General features: G+C 42.5%; 2 protein-coding genes across 2 annotated transcripts in view; one reads left to right on the top strand and one right to left on the bottom strand.

The window, feature by feature from the left end:
• Window positions 1–6,072, top strand: part of LOC119428459 (lymphoid-restricted membrane protein) — a 55,836-nt gene extending 49,764 nt beyond the window's left edge. Inside the window, exons 34-39 of the mRNA XM_037696141.1 lie at window positions 834–892; window positions 1,022–1,120; window positions 3,143–3,271; window positions 4,011–4,037; window positions 4,334–4,485; window positions 5,417–6,072. Coding sequence (XP_037552069.1) covers window positions 834–892; window positions 1,022–1,120; window positions 3,143–3,271; window positions 4,011–4,037; window positions 4,334–4,485; window positions 5,417–5,559 — 609 coding nt within the window. The 3' untranslated portion in view covers window positions 5,560–6,072. The remainder of the gene's footprint in view (window positions 1–833; window positions 893–1,021; window positions 1,121–3,142; window positions 3,272–4,010; window positions 4,038–4,333; window positions 4,486–5,416) is intronic.
• Window positions 6,073–6,263: 191 nt separating this feature from the next.
• On the bottom strand, window positions 6,264–15,459 carry dnai7 (dynein axonemal intermediate chain 7). The gene is made up of 14 exons (XM_037696140.1): window positions 15,437–15,459; window positions 15,072–15,141; window positions 14,867–14,955; window positions 14,589–14,693; window positions 14,243–14,380; window positions 12,189–12,323; window positions 12,036–12,118; window positions 11,592–11,941; window positions 10,327–10,481; window positions 10,115–10,247; window positions 9,826–10,040; window positions 8,634–8,792; window positions 8,351–8,464; window positions 6,264–6,596 (listed from the first exon to the last, which is right to left on the bottom strand). Exons 1-14 carry the CDS (start codon window positions 15,437–15,439, stop codon window positions 6,264–6,266), a joined length of 2,082 nt encoding a protein of 693 aa, XP_037552068.1. The 5' UTR covers window positions 15,440–15,459.
• Between the last annotated feature and the right edge of the window lie 55 nt (window positions 15,460–15,514).

Raw genomic sequence — 15,514 nt, 5'->3', positions numbered from 1 at the left:
AGCTGTTTTTGTGCTAAATTAAGCATTTTCCCCCTGATTTTTTTTTTAAGCTAATTTCAGCTCCTTCCACTTCCTTCTGGTAGTTTATGCTTCTTTCTGCCTTTTCAGCTACTTTTCGGCTATTTTTGTGGTACTTTTAGCTTTTTAAGCTAATTTCCTCATTTTTGTGCTCGTTTCTGCTTGTTTAAACCCAATTCTGCAACATGTGTTGTTTCTTCTGCAAACTTTGACTTTTTCTACCATTTCTGGACAGATTTTAATTAAACTTTAAATGTAATTATTGGATGTGGATCTACAACTACAATACCACCGCAGCTTTATTTGTAAAGCACTTAAAGCAAACATTGGACCAACGTGCTGTCCAGTTTGTCAATAAAACACAACAACAGTCACAATGCACAATAAAAAAAAAACATTTTAAAGCGAATCAAAACAGTGTTCTAATGAAAACACATCAAATCAACCAATCACTCATTCAAGTGAGAGAAATTTAGAACCAGCTAAAAAAACTTTTGAAGTCAGTCCAATTAAAGATGGCAGCTGATCATTAGCCAACACCCGACCTGCTCTGTTTTACAGATACTCAGCTAAAACTTGGTGTAGTAGCTGAGGTTTGTTAACAACGCTGAGTGGGACTCCTCTTGAAAATGCTCATAATGTTGTTTGTTAACGTTTGACCAAATTGACAAGAACTTGGTCATTTTTCCACTTGGGTTGATCTAAAACTCCTGCGTGAAAGGCAGCAGGCGATGCACATTCCTTCAGGGAATGACGGCTTCCTTTCTTGATTTAACTACTGTACATTAAAAATGTTTTATTGTTTTTTAACACAGGCAAAACTCCAGGACGGTTTCGAGACGGATGCAGAGCGACTGACCAGGCGATCACCGTGGTAGGTTTTTAAATCTGCTGCCAAGACGGCGTTCATATGCGACGTTAAAATCAGGTCTTCTGTTCTGTGGGCTCGTGTTATTTGGGGGTTGTTGTTCTTTTGCCCCTCTGTGATAACGGCGGTTTTCAGGAATGTGGCAGGGAAGAGCATGACACGTCCCCCACTAAAGCGGTTTGTTAGCTCCGCGGCCTGGGTTGACACTGAAGAGCCCTCGGTCATGATGAAGGGGTAAGACATGTGGAGGAGGTGGATGTCTCGCTGGCTGCGTCAGGTTGTTTTTATTTAAACAGACAAACCCATGTGCAAAAAAGATGGCTACTTCCTGCTGCGAGTTCCTCGCGTCGCGTGTGCTGTCAGGAAAATACAGATGTCTCTGAGCATTTGTTCTTCCTGCAAATGTGGAAACTCGAGTTCAGAAATCGACTGAAACGTCAAAAAGCTCAATGTCAGTTGTTGTGACATTAAAACACACGGCGGCTATCTTTTCTGCATCTCTGGTCCATGAGCTTTTGCATGGGGAGGCAATTATCAGAAGCACTTTGAATATTTGCTGTTTAAGTTTTCAACCCATGAAAGCCTGAGGTGCCTGCACGGATCAAATGTATGGGCTGAAACGGACGCCATCACAAACTGAATCTGAATTTCTGTTCTGAAACTGAATTTCACTACATTGAAACTGAATTTAATGGTTTGGTTAATGGCTTGTTAAATTACGAGTCATAATCGATCTTTGGCAGGCGAAATGATAGCAACCATTAAAGTGCATTCATTAAGGAAAAGGTCAACGGCGACACCTTCGCTATAATCTCGAGCAAACAAATAATTATCTTGGATCTTAATCTTGTTAAATATTTAAGAACTGAAACGGTGAGTCTTCTCGTGCGCGCTACCGCGGCGCCAATTGATTTTTGGCGCAACAGATTTCGACAACTACACTGAAACGGAAGTTACCGCACTTGCTGCCGTACACGTCGCACCGCCGTGTACATCACATCTATTACACATCACCGCTGACAACCCAGAAACGTGGGCCGGTGTTGTGCCAAAAATTAATTGGCTGCTAAATGGCGGCCGCGGGAGCATGTATGGGAGGACTTTAGCAAGAATTTAACAAGATTAACACTTAAAAACAATAATTTGTTCACTCAGAATTATAGCAAAGGTGTGTCTCAGTTGAACTTTTCCTTAATAAATGCACTTTGACGGTCAGATCAGCTGCATTTCATCTGGGCAGCGCAGCTAAATGCAGCTGATTTGATGGTTGGTCCAAGAGTTTCGGAGTGAGACGAAGGTGGCTTGGTATGGCAAGCCAAGTGTCTCATTAATAGCCACTTTTACCTATTAATGAGACACTTGGCTTGCCATATTACTCAACCGCCCTCTAGTGGCTGAAAATGGTATTGTTCAATATTTTCCATGTCCGAATGAATGAAATCGTCATATCTCAGCCAAAAATTGGTTTATAAATATGGGAAAAAAACATGAATACGTCGCTTTGTAAGTAAAGTAAGTAAATTTTATTTATAAAGCGCTTACCACAAAGCGCTGTACAATAAAAATAAAATAAAAATTTGCTGTATAAGTCGCAGGCATGCTAATTTCTGCAAAAAACAAACAAACCTGCGACATATACAGCGAAAATTACCTTAATTTTCTTTTTCTTTGTGATTTACCACCTCCTTGATACTGAACCACATTCCTTCATTTCCCTAAAGTTAGTTTCACTAACGTGAAACGTCAATCTGTCAATCTTCGTTCGATTACTCTGGAAGGACCCGGATGTGTGACTCAAAAAAACCTGAATTTTCAGTTTCAAACCATTAAATTATCGTTCTTTGTTAAAATCAGGTCTCTCTTGTAAAAGAGTCCCCGAGGCCCAATGGGATTAACCTGTCTAAATAAAGGTTGAATGAAAAATTCAGTTTCAAAACAGCAATTCAGATTCAGTTTGTGATGTAAGTTTCAACAAATGTTTGGAAAAGAAAACGTTTGACTCTAAACCCTGAAAGTCTCAGATTGTGGAGCTGCGTTGTGCGCTCGGCTTGGATTGCATATAGTTGGAAACAAGATTTTTAATCATTTGATGTTAAAAAATAAATAAAATGTGCTTGCTTTTCTTTGCTGCTCATGCACATTTATTCACTTGTGCACGAAACGTGCTGGTGTGTGCTCACAAAACACTGTGAATATGTAAGCTCACTCGTGTGTGCGTGTGCGTGTTTGTGAATGCGTGACGGTGCATGCCCACAGGCCGCCTAGCACCAACTCAGACTGCCAGTCGGAGGACGAGCCGAAGGAGGAGGAGCTGGCAGAGAGGAGGAGGTCCAGTCTCAGTGAGCTGGGCAGCAAACTCACCTCCTTCATTCTGCCCCTGAAGACGTTAGTCCAGTTCTGGCTTCCTGCAGCAACACTAACAGGCTAACTGCACCGTGGGAGAGTTACTGCGAGCTTCCACGTGTTGTAACCCCCTTTGATTTTACCAACTCTTATTGTCCATTTGTGACATTTTTTTTAATATTGAAGAAGCCAAACTGTTAAAAGATAATGTAATACTTTGTTTTTTTTAATAAGCAGCAAAGGTTGAGTTTTAAAATGTGGGTGAGCTTGTGGAACCTCGTAAGTGCTGAAACGTTTCCGTGCTGTGAGCTCTGCTGGACCAGCTGCTTGACTCTCGGGGCTTCAGATCGTTTGTAAAACATGAGCGTCTTCCTTCAGCCTCTCAGCGGCTTCACATCAACGGGACGAATGTTTTTCTTCATGCATGGAGCTCCAGTTGATCGATTCTGAAGAAGTTGGGACGCTGTGTAAAATTAACAGAATGCAATGATTTGCAAACCTCATTAACCCATATAATGACATTTTTATAGAATGTGTTTATAAAATGTGGGTTTCCAGTTTTTGCATTCAGTTTTTATTTTCATTTTATGCAACGTCCCAACTTAATCAACTTTAACTGGTTGTAATTACCTGTTGAGCTTTACTGACGCCATCTTCTGTCGTTTACTAACGTGTTCGTTAACGTGATTTGGTGCGAATTGTGGCGCAGCTTTGTGTTTCATGTGAGCAAATGTTGCGGTGTTCTGAACTTTCCTCTGCTCCTTTCCTCGTGTGGCGTCAGGAGTCAGGACGAGCTGTTTGTAACGCTGTAAGTGACGACGGGCGAGCAGAACGTGGAGCAAGTTGATCATTTGTTCCAGCTGCTTTAACCGCTGCCGACTCTTCACCGTGTTCATCGTGCTTGTGATTTTGCAACGACGTCTAAGAGCATTCCATTCTTTCTAACTGCAGCTTATTTTCTGCTTGCAGTCCGTTTCATTAATTAACCACAAATGAGTTTTCCCACTCCTCGTCCTGTGATGGCTCTCCACCGTCACAGCTCATTTTTGGTAACCTCCCATCATTTTCTGTTGATTAAAGCATGTTTTCCACTCTTCCCTTCAGTCCGAGCTCTTCATCCACACCGACGTCCACAGATCCAGGAGTGCCTCCGCCTTCGTCCCACAACCCAACTGGATCCCGCCCAGCTGCTGCGGCCGTAGCCAGAGGGAGCAGGGGTCTCTGGATGTGGTTGGCGATTCTAGTGGTGCTAGCAGGTCAAGCTGTTCATTGAGTTGTTGAATATTTCGGAGCCACATGTAAACGGACACTACAGTACTCCCTCGATACGTTGCGGTTTGACTTTTGCGGACTCACTCTTTCACGGGTTTTCAACTTAAGATCTTCTGCTCCTTTCAGCCTAATTGGGCGAACGTGTTCTTTCTGCTTTCGTTTGCTAATTTAAAATTAGCGTATTTGTAGAAATCTGTCGTGGCAAAAAATGGTCTGCCAGAAATCGAACCTTTTCAGCTAGCTTTAGTATTATTTTTAGCTAATTTCAGCTGTTGTCTGATAAATTCAAGGTTTTTTTTTGTGATATCTGCTACTTTCAGCCCAACTAATCTCTTTATGCCAGTTTCAGCTCGTTATACTCCTTTCAGCTTATTCATGCTAATTTTTAAGTTATTTCAGCCACTATTCAGCTGTTTTTGCTAATTTGAGCTTTTTCAGCTAATTCCACTTTTTTTTTTTTAAAGCTCATTTCAGTGCTTTCCACTTCCTTCTGGTAGTTTAAGCTTCTTTTTGACCTTTCAGCTATTTTTTTAAACAAATTTCATCTTTTTTGGGGGGTAATTTCTTAATTTTGGAGCTCATTATTTAAACGTAATTCAGCAAGTGCGTTCTTTCTGCTTTCTTCTGCTAACTTAAACTTGTTCTTCCATTTCAGCTTTATTTCAGAATGATTTTTAGCTAGAATTCACACTGCATTTATTTTCTCTAGTGAATCTAGTGGTTTATAAAATATTTTGCTAACGGACACAAACCGAAACGTCTGCATTTGTGTTTTTACAAATGACAATAAAGACCAATGAAAACGCTAAATAAATATTTTTAATTTTGTGTAATTGACTGATTTGAAGTTACACTGTAGTGGATATTAACTATGTTGACCCTTGGGAAATTAATCAGATTATTAATCCCACACAGGTCTGCTGGCTCTGCTGGCCCACCTGGTGATGCAGCCCGCAGCCGATGCGGCGCCCGTGGGGACGGGGGACTCCTGGATGACCATCCAGCAGCTGCTGTGGCCGTACGCGGGCCTTCGGCACAACGGACAACCCCCCGTCTAACCCGGGTCCAATGGAAGGACGGTTCCACGTCGACAGCCCTTTGCAGCAAGTTTTTATGGGAAAATGAGCGCTTCAGAGCAGAGGATGATGGGATACCTACTGGTACTTGAATATTCCTAAAACAAGACTTGCATTGACAGTCCAGACCAGGCCTCGGGGGGACGGGTAACCCCCCGGAGGATTTTATGTATCAGATCAGGTTTGTGTGTTTCTGCACGTCTCTGGACGGGCGGCGGCATGTCGGCTCCGCCCGTTTGGACTCGCCATGCTTCGTCAAATCGTCCCCGTCAGTCGCCACGGCCGCACACGACACCGACCGATCACGTCACAGGGATTCAAACTACAGGCCGCTCTGACAGAATCATGAGGCTTTTTTTAAAAACATTTCACGTATTTCACGATAAGAGGCTTTAGAATATTCTTCTTTGCAACACAGGAAGCAACAAATGACCTTAAATTGGAACACTGATAATCGACTGCTTTTATCTTTTTGGTATTTTTGAGATTAGTTTTGCGTGTCTCTATAATATAAAAGGTTTGGCCACATCTTAATGAATGTGTCCATATTCTTGACTGATACAAACTTTTTACTCGTTTTAACACCAAAGCATTTTTTACTGTGGTTCTCACAGTTTTCAACTATGTACTTTTTGTATGTTCCAAAGAAGATGCGTGGATCTTTGCACAAATAAAGTAACCTATTCTCAAACGGAAGGTGTGCTCGTTTGTGCCTGCCGCTGTAAAACTGGGGCCCCTCCTGGTCCTGAATAGACCAGGGGTCTGGTAGCCCAAAGAAGTTCCTGTACCGTGTTGACAAACAAATAATGGGAGTTTCTGCTCTTAGCGATCCCGTCGGGACTCATGTTGTCCTGAAGCATGTGGAAGAAGGTGGAGTGAAACTCGCTGCCAGGATAATGGTCTGAGGAGAAGGTTCGGCTGTTCTCGGTGAGCTCCAGTTTCTGGCTCCTCTGAGCGCCCAGCAGGTACAGACTCCAGGAACCTTCAGGGACCGGGCCGGGGTCATGGTGCTCGCACACCTGGAGGAGGAGATTCAAAAAAAAAAAAAAAATCATGTCTGGGTTGTTTTTCTGGAATTTTTATTTTTTAACCTTTTATTTCTACAGGTTAGTCTCATTGAGTCACGAGGACTCATTTACAAGAGACCTGTTTTAGACAAAACAAAAAAACAAAGATGAGGTACAGAACAAATAATCAAAAAAAGCATATAAAATAAAAAGTAGTGCTATAAAACCAAATAAAATCGAGCTACATTATAAAACGGTGTAAAATACTAAAAACAGGAACATGTCTGCGTTGACTCTTGCATTGAACTGAACAGTTGTTTAAAATCCCTCAGAGGTGTCGAAGTCGAGAGCTTCAGATCTTTTTGCAAGGTGTTCCAGGAAACGGGAGCGGAATAAGAAACGGCACTTTTGCTGAGTTCAGTCCACACTGAGGGGACACTGCAGGTAATGATGTCTTAAGGGTGCATGCTGTAACTGCACTGACAAGACGTGGGAAGAGATGTATGAAGGCAGCAGATCGAGTGATTTAAAGATGGAAATGTACCAGTGAGAGTCTGTGACATTAATGAGCAACTGATCGAAGAGTACAGGGTGCAGTGATGGGTACAACAAGTAATAGTGCACCATGTTGGACAGCATCCAACATCTGCAAGGAGCTTGCAGGAGCGTTCATGTAAATGTCACCATAATCAATGGACGGAAGGGAAGTAGCAGTTACAAGGCGTTTCCTAGCATTTAAAGTAAAGCAAGATCTATTTCTGAAAAAGAAACCCAATTTTAATTTCAATTTCTTTATCAAGTTTTCAACATGAGGCCCTTTGGTTTTATCAACATTTAGCACCAGTTTGAGATGTAACAAATCGGACTGGATGACATTGAAATATAAAAGCTGGAAAACCTTAGCAACTTTTTTTAGCTCGACAATAAACGACTATAATCTGTATAGAAATGCAAGGATGTGTCATGAATGATCTGGCGTTGTGTAGATTGTGAAGAGGGTGGGTCCTAAGAATAAGCCTTGTGGTACACCATTGACAGTTAAATAACTGGAAGAAGTATCATTATGTTGAACACATTGCCTCCGATCTGAGAGATAATTAGAAAACCAGCTGATAGTGTGGTCTGAGAAGCCATGTCTGAGAGCTTATGGCATGACGTCATGTTAGACGTACAGCAAGGACAGAAATGGAGAAAAAACTTTTTTTTTCGGTAAAAATGCAACTTGAATTGTACAGGTATGTTACAGTTTGCTGAAGCTGATGTAAAAGCTAAAAGGGGGAATAAAATAAAATAACTAGCCTAAAGCTAAGAGTAGCAAAATGCTCATGTCCAAAAGCAGAAACGCAAAAACCAAAAGTAAAGGAACGAAGGTAAATGTAGCACAAGCGTATCTTAAAGCCAAAAGTAGCAAAACATTAAATAAAAGTAATGGTTACAAATAAATTGTGAAAAGTTAGCTAAAATTAAAAGTCGTAGGCCTAAAAGCCAAACTAAAAGCTTTAATTTCACAAGACGAACTTGCACTGAAGCAGGTTTTAAACGTTTTTGAAGAATTTCAAAAGGATCCTAATGTATTTTTAAATCAGATTTTTTTGTAAATAGTTAAACATTTTAAAAATGTGGGGAATGAGATGAACGTTTTGAAGAGAAGTCTATAAAGGTCAAATGTTGCTGTGCTCACAGCCGGACCAGAAGTTTGCAAAAAGAAAACCTCTGAGCTGCTCCGGGTGTCGAGAAGGAACTGTTTGTCAGTGAAGATCTGGTACCTTCAGGACGAGGCGCTCGGATCCACATTCGCCGTTCCACTTGCTCCACGAGAACGCGCAGGAAGAGGCGGAGAGCGCCATCTGTTCGTAGGCAGCGCGCTCCACGAGCGGGTCCTGAAGAAGAGTTGTTTTCTTTTTTAATGCGCTGAACAAACGTCATAAACACTCTGGAATCTTGGAGTTTCATTTGGATACTTTATGGGTGTGCAAACAAAATAGTTATTTTTTAAAAGTTCGTTTTAAAAAGTAGCGCTCGCTCGGTTATGATGCGGAAGTTGCCGACCTTGTCGAGGCTGCTGACGTACGCGTCTGCGTATTCTTCGACGAAGATGTTGATCCCGGCGCTGAACATGGCTGTCTGCAGGGCGGGGCGGCTCATCCACCTCCCCACCACGTGGTGGAGGCCTCTGTCCTCCTGCAGCTGCAGCATGCACTCCTTACCCTGTTGGTTTAAGACGAACTCCACAGTTTCACCTCCTTACTCCCGTTTTCATCCACTTACAGAACAATGTTGAACTGTTGCTGTAGAGCAGGACTGTTCACCTGAACTGCCCAGGGGGCCACAGTTACTGAAAGCCAAGAGCTCAGGGGCCGGACATCCAGCTGTTATTGTCATTAAGTTGGTTTTATGGTTTAAAATAGTTTTATTTAAAGATGAACCCACTGGTGGGCTGAACTGAGCTCACCCGTGGGCCTGATTTGGCCCCTGGACCACCAGTTGAATAGCCCTGCAATATAGATATACAACCGCTGAGCCAGTGCTTTGTGGGATATTTTGCTAACAAACAGTTCATGTCAAAGTTTTAAGGTTCCCAACTTTGGGGTCAGGGGCCCCTCTGAGGGCCAGGAAGCATTCATCCAGTAAGGGTCCTCAGATGACCTTCAGAAATCAAATTGAATGGAAGCAGATTCCTCGTGGAATATTATTTTACTATAATTAAGACAAATATTTTAAAATTGTTAATTTAGATATGACCTTGTTTAAAGGGATTATTAGCAAAGATAACTCTCAGCGACTACCACACCATATTTGAGCTTAAAAATGGAGTTGCAGCCATTTCTGTGTTTCTAAGTTCAGCAGGCCGTGGCAGCCATCTTGAATTGGGTCGACTCCAAAAGGTCATCGGTTGTGGAGGGACGTCCAGATGATTTCCATTACAATCCATCATGAGATATTATGCTAACACACAGCACTGATACAAAAATTAATGCCAAAAGTTTTAAGAACAGATCTCAGATGATGAGTTGGCTCTCAGACCATAAGATGTGGATGACTCTCGGCTACTACCACTTTACCACACGACCTGTAAAATAAAGGAGTTGTAGCCATTTTTGTGCAAGGCTGCTACGCTGTGGTGGCCATCTTGTTCTATTGATGCTAATATTTGCAACAACTATTAAGCTGTTGTCCTGAACAGCCTTCAGTGGTAGTTTGTTTGTTTTTAAGGTGTTTGTTTACAGCGTGAGCTCCTTGCCTGAACGGTGATGCTGAGGTTAAAGAGCGGCCCGCTGACGGAGAAACGAGCCGAGTCTTGGCCCAGCGGCCGCAGCTCCCAGCTCTGGAAGGGCAGGTTGACGTAAGTTTTCTGCATCAGCACGAACGGCTGGAACGTTTCCATCCGGAAGGAGATTTTGGCTTTGGTCTCCTCAAAGGAAACGTCGGTGATGCCATCCATCCTCCACTGCGTGTCTGAGAGTGAAAAAGATGGCTTCAAGAAGGTTTGGCTCAAATATGATTCTGCTTTATTTTAAATATGTGTGGACCTGCAGCGTCCCAGCGAGCCACGTGTGGAGGTTGGAAGAATACCACGGAGTCGGGCAGATTTACAGACACCCCAACGGAGCAGGGGTCGTCGGCTGTGGGGTGAGGGAACACTTCTAACCCGGAGCCCAAATCCTTTAAAATACAAGAAAGTAAACGGAGGATGAGCCGAGTCGGCTTCCGGCGCAGATCACTTAAAATATTTATCACTCGCCTGCTGCATCATCCACTTTCCCGCCTTTTGGGGCAGAGGAGGAAGTTGAAACAGGCCGTAGCAGAAAACTCCACCCAGAGGCGTGAACTCCATCAGATCCACCACCTGGACGCCACACACCGTCTGTGTCGGCTGAAGAGCGACCGAGGCTTCGGCTGAGGAGAGGAAAGATCAACTTGAAACAAGTGTTTTCTGTGAAAATACACGAGGAGTCCGAGTGCTTAAAGACTGAGCTGAAATGTGTTAAAGAAGCTCAAGCATTACAGAAGCTAAAAGCTAAAGATAGCAAAACAACAGATAAAAGCTTAAACAACAGCAAAAATTAATAAAACCGTAGCTAATTAAAAATAGAAAAGCAGTAGCTAAAACTAGTAAAATCATATCTATAAGCTAATAGCTAAAATTAGCAAAATTGTTGCTAAAAGCTTAAATCTGTAAAACGCTTAGCTAAAAGCGACCAAACCAATAGCTAGAAGCTAAAATTAGTAAAACCTTAGCTAAAAACTTAGCTAATAACTAAAATTAACAAATCAGTAGCTAAAAACAAAAATTATTAAAACCATAGCTAATAAGCTCAGCTGGCAAAGCAGGAGCTAAAAACTAATTAGTAAAACCATAGCTAAAAGCTTGATTGAAAGCGAAAATTAGCAAAGCAGTTGGTAAAACCTAAAATTAGCAATGAAGTAGCTAAAGGCTAAAATAAAAATGAAAGCCTAATTTAACAAAACTATAGCTAAAGTCTAAATTTAGCAGGAGTCATCTGGTAAAATCATACCTTAAAGCTGAAATGAGCAAAAATGTTGCTAAAAGCCTACATAAACAAAACTAGCTAAAAACTAAAACTAGCAAAACTGTATTTAAAGGCAAGAAAAATGGTTAAAACACAGCTAAAATAAAAATAAGCAAAATTAACTAAAAGTAACTATTTCTAAAAGCTTGCATAGTCAACCTTATAGCTAAAAGTTTAGCTACTAAATGAGAAAAAGAAGCTGAAAGCATGTTTTTAGCCAATTTCAGCTGTTTTTCAGAAAGTTCTTCAGCAAAAAGCGTTCACACTGCATTTTCGCAGGAAATGCGATTTGTCTAGTTGTAAGTTACCGTTAAGCGCCTCCATCTGTGTGAATATCTCACTCCTCCTGCCAACCGAAGTCCGAGCGGAGCTTTTTCTTGACCGGCTCCTCGCACTCTGAGAGAGAGTCAGAATAAAAACGCCTCTCTTGGTGGTACAACACAAAACAGGAAGTTGCTGCCTTCTGTTACCTTACTCCTCCTAGATTCCCTGGACTGCACCTCCTTGGCTCTCTGGGTATCATCATCTTTCTGAGCCTCCTGCAGAGCTGAGTTTTTCAGAATGTCCTTGATCCTTGCAAGAGACCCGAGCCCGGACAGATCAGATAACGGATCGATGCAAGTATCTATGAATGTGGATTTTTTCTGAGAAGAAAGTCTGTTAAACCTGCGACGGGCCGTGGGGCTTCTGGGATGAGTCACCCTGGACAGCATGGTCAGGTGGTCGTATCGTGTGTAGAGGATCCGCACGATGACATCGCTCTCAACCAGCTGCTTGGGAAGCTGAAAGCTCAGGCCGACGTCCTTGAAGTTCAAGCCTTTAAAGCTGGATGCAACAAAAACAGACACCCGTGACGAGCGACTCTGGGTACGTTGGGTGCAGGATTTTAGCTCTACAGGCCCCTGGTTTCCACACCGACCTTGGACTCTTTTTGAGGTTGGCCCAGAGACACAGTGTCATCATTGTGTCTTGAACCACAGTCTCCATGTTTTGGTTTGTCTTCTGTGACGAAAAAGTAGACGGGCTCAAAACGCAAACGCTAACTCTGCCGTTTTTGTTTCGAGTTTTTTACCTTGACGAGCTCCTCGCATGAGAGGTTTAGTTTGGAGTCGATGACCTCCTGCAAATGGAGGAGGCTCTCCTGGTAGATGAGAGTCTTTGTGGGATCTGGGGACTCTTTGAGCAGACTCTCCAGCTCCTCGACCAACTGAAAAGCAACACATCTGAACTTACAGCTGCTGGCAGAAGTTTACATACACGCTTATGATTATTTATTTGAATTGTCCTGTTTCCAGGGATGAAAGGTTTTAAGTCATGTATCTTTATTGTTTTTTAAAACAAGTTTTATGTTTGAAGTGCAGTTCCTGAAACAGCCACGCCTCGTCGGCCTACGAAGCAGCCAAACCCACCTTCCTGTGCCTGCACAGGGTGCGGCCATGATGATCCACACTCCAGTGGGTCTGTGGGTGTCGGGGACGACAACCCATACTCCTGCGTCTCTGTGGGTGTCGGCCTTGATGTCTCACTGCCTTCCTCATCTTCAGTGGCTCCAGAAGTCCTCACATCTCCGGAGGTCCTCACGTCTCCGGAGGTCCTCATGTCTCCGGAGGTCCTCACGTCTCCGGAGGTCCTCACTTCTCTGGAGGTCCTCACTTCTTCGGAGGTCCTCACGTCTCCGGAGGTCCTCACGTCTCCGGAGGTCCTCACTTCTCTGGAGGTCCTCACTTCTCCGGAGGTCCTCACGTCTCTGGAGGTCCTCACGTCTCCGGAGGTCCTCACATCTCCTTCAGTGTTTATGCTGCGTTTTCACTCCCCTGGTATCTGAGCATTGGCTATCTATCCAAACCTTCCACGATGACTTGGTATGACTTTTCTCTTCATGTCTGCTCCCTCCTTGTGAAAGTAAGTTTTGCTGCTCCGTCAGCATTTTTGTTTGTAAAATAAATTATTACTTATACCTGGAGCCTACTGCCTCTGCCTGCAGTTGGATTCGACACCATACCACCAGATCATGTCAATTTAAAAGCTAAATGTAGCAAAAGCTAGCTAGAAACTTAATGCTGAAAATATAGGCTAAAATCTAACGGTAACAAAGGGCTAGCTAAAAGCAAAAATAGTTAAAGGCTGGCTATACAAATCAAAACCCAGTGTAGAAAAGAGTAGCTAAAAGCAGTAAATATTTAGCTTTTTTTTTATTTTTCCTTCTTGCTCTCGGTGATGGCGGACACATTTTCTCCTCCTGCTCCTTCCCCTGCTTCTGCTCTTTGTCCCGTGAACCTTCACATGCATATGTCTTATCATGTCATTTGTATGTTGCTTTTTTGTGCTGAGTTTTTTTTTTTTTTTTGCAACTTCAGAGATATGATTGTTTTTGTTTTTTTTAACCACCTCTTTCCTCGTGTTTCCTTTTTCCTTATATCTAACGATAAAGGCAGCACCTCCCATGTCGGCTACAGCCTCAGGCACCCCATCTACCCATGTTTGGACGGGCTGTACTGCTTCTGTGCAATGACAATAAAGGCATTCGGATTCTGATTGATTAAAAAATAAAGAAGGCTGGCTAAAAGCTAAAAGTAGCAAAAACTAGCTAGAAATGTCATGTAGAAATACTGGCTAAAAGCTAAAGGTGATAAAAGACTGGATAACGATAGAAAAGTGTTGGTTAAATGTTAAAAAGTAGCAAAATAATTGGCCCAAAGTTTAGTTAAAAGTAGCAAAAGCTAGTTAGAAGTAGCCGACAAATCTGTAGCAGCTGTGAGATGCTGTCATGTCATCATAAACCAAAATCTGAGGAATGTTTCCAACACTTTGTTCAGTCTACATGAAGAGTTATAAAGTTTTAAGGCTAGATGTGGCCCGACCCGGTACTGGCACTGGTATCTGAGCCTGCACGCATCATTTCGACCCAGTGTGGCTTGGAGAAAATCCACAATTAATTCTAACCTGTGCACATAAAAGTTTTTATACCATTGTATGTTGTATAATCATTACAATGGGAAACCGTTTCAATAAATCATTACATTATGACTATCGTGCTCATGGATGTAAACTGACGGCAACCGTACGTTTTTAACAGATGTTTGATGGCTTCACTTGTTTATTTTTTACATATGGATTCTTACAGACCTTTAGGGCGATGTGGCATTTTTTGAACACCTCCCTGATGTCCAGCTCTGGGTCGTCCCTCCACAAGCTGATAAATGTGTTGATCTCTCGCTGCTCCTCTGGGTCTGGGAAACCGTCGCAGCGCATGTATCTCTCCCACTGAATCAGAGGGAACAGCAGAAGGTTGGTTAATAAATTACCTCTCGTTTTTAGTGCATTATTCTGACAAAATTGTTAAAAAAATCACTGGGGCTTGTCTCACAGCAGGGAGAATCTGTTCCTGTTTTTGGTCACGTGTTTTCAGCCTCGGATGAATGAATGAATGTGACGTTATTTTAATGTGGTGTTTGCAAACAGAAGGACGCACCCTGGCTGCCTCGGCTGCATCTCTCTTCCATTTGGTTACCGCAGTGTTCCTCTCCTCCAGTAGATGACGCAGGTCATTCAGCTCATCCTCTCTACGCTCAAGATCCTGTCAGCAAAACATCCATGAGCTCATTCCTCCAACACTAAATGAGCTCTTTAAAACAGGTCGTTAACATTTATCTACTTGTGCCGAGTCTCAGCATTTGCTTTTGTTTAATCGTCTTAAGGCCACTTTTTGACCTTTTGAAGACAGTCCCTGGGCACATGGTGGGACTCTACCTTGGACTCCAGCTTCTCCACCTCCCTCTGCTTTCTGTCTCTTTCCAGCCTCTCCTGTTCTTCTCTCTCAGCCTGTAGCCGGGCTTCTTCTGTTAGATTAAACAGGACACGAGGATTTACACATATACCCAATATATATTTGCAGGACAGCTGGTTCCAGATAATGCCCAATATTTTTTAAAATAACCAGAAACTTCTGAATCACCTTCCTCTCGCAGCCTCCTCGCTTCCTCCCTCTGTTGCTTCTTCTGAGCTTTGACCAACTTTTGTCCCTTCTTAAATATCAAACCAATAAAATATCACAAATTTAATCATTAGGAGGAAAAAACAACTAACATGTACTTGAATATGACTATTGCTGTTCTAATGCAGACAAGGACAGGAAGATTGATGACCATTCAACTAAAGTTAGGATAAGAAAAAGAAAAGAAAGCACTCCTAACTTCACTTGTGCTAGGTCAGCTTTCAAAAGTCTTTCTCTTTTTGGAGATATGATTTAATTTTACAAAACATGACGTTCAAACGTGATAAACTGAGGAGAAATAGTCGAAGAAACGGTCAAATACTCACCATAGTGGCTTTAACCGAGTGTGTCCGCGTAACCATGGAAACCTTCGCACATGCGCAGTTTCTTGTTTGCATTTGCGA

This window comes from Nematolebias whitei, chromosome 22 (genome assembly GCF_014905685.2).
Source record: "Nematolebias whitei isolate Nwh7 chromosome 22, NemWhi1, whole genome shotgun sequence".
Taxonomy (NCBI): domain Eukaryota; kingdom Metazoa; phylum Chordata; class Actinopteri; order Cyprinodontiformes; family Rivulidae; genus Nematolebias; species Nematolebias whitei.
The sequence above is the reverse complement of the archived record's forward strand: the minus strand, read 5'-3'. Positions and strand labels throughout refer to the sequence as shown.

Bases quoted from the DNA above. Each gene is read 5' to 3' on its own strand.
- dnai7 (XM_037696140.1), bottom strand. The intron at 14,956-15,071 runs GTGATTCAGAAG...TTAATCTAACAG, and splicing joins GAGGAGGCTGCGAGAGGAAG to AAGAAGCCCGGCTACAGGCT. The intron at 11,942-12,035 runs GTCGGTGTGGAA...TGTTGCATCCAG, and splicing joins AACCTCAAAAAGAGTCCAAG to CTTTAAAGGCTTGAACTTCA.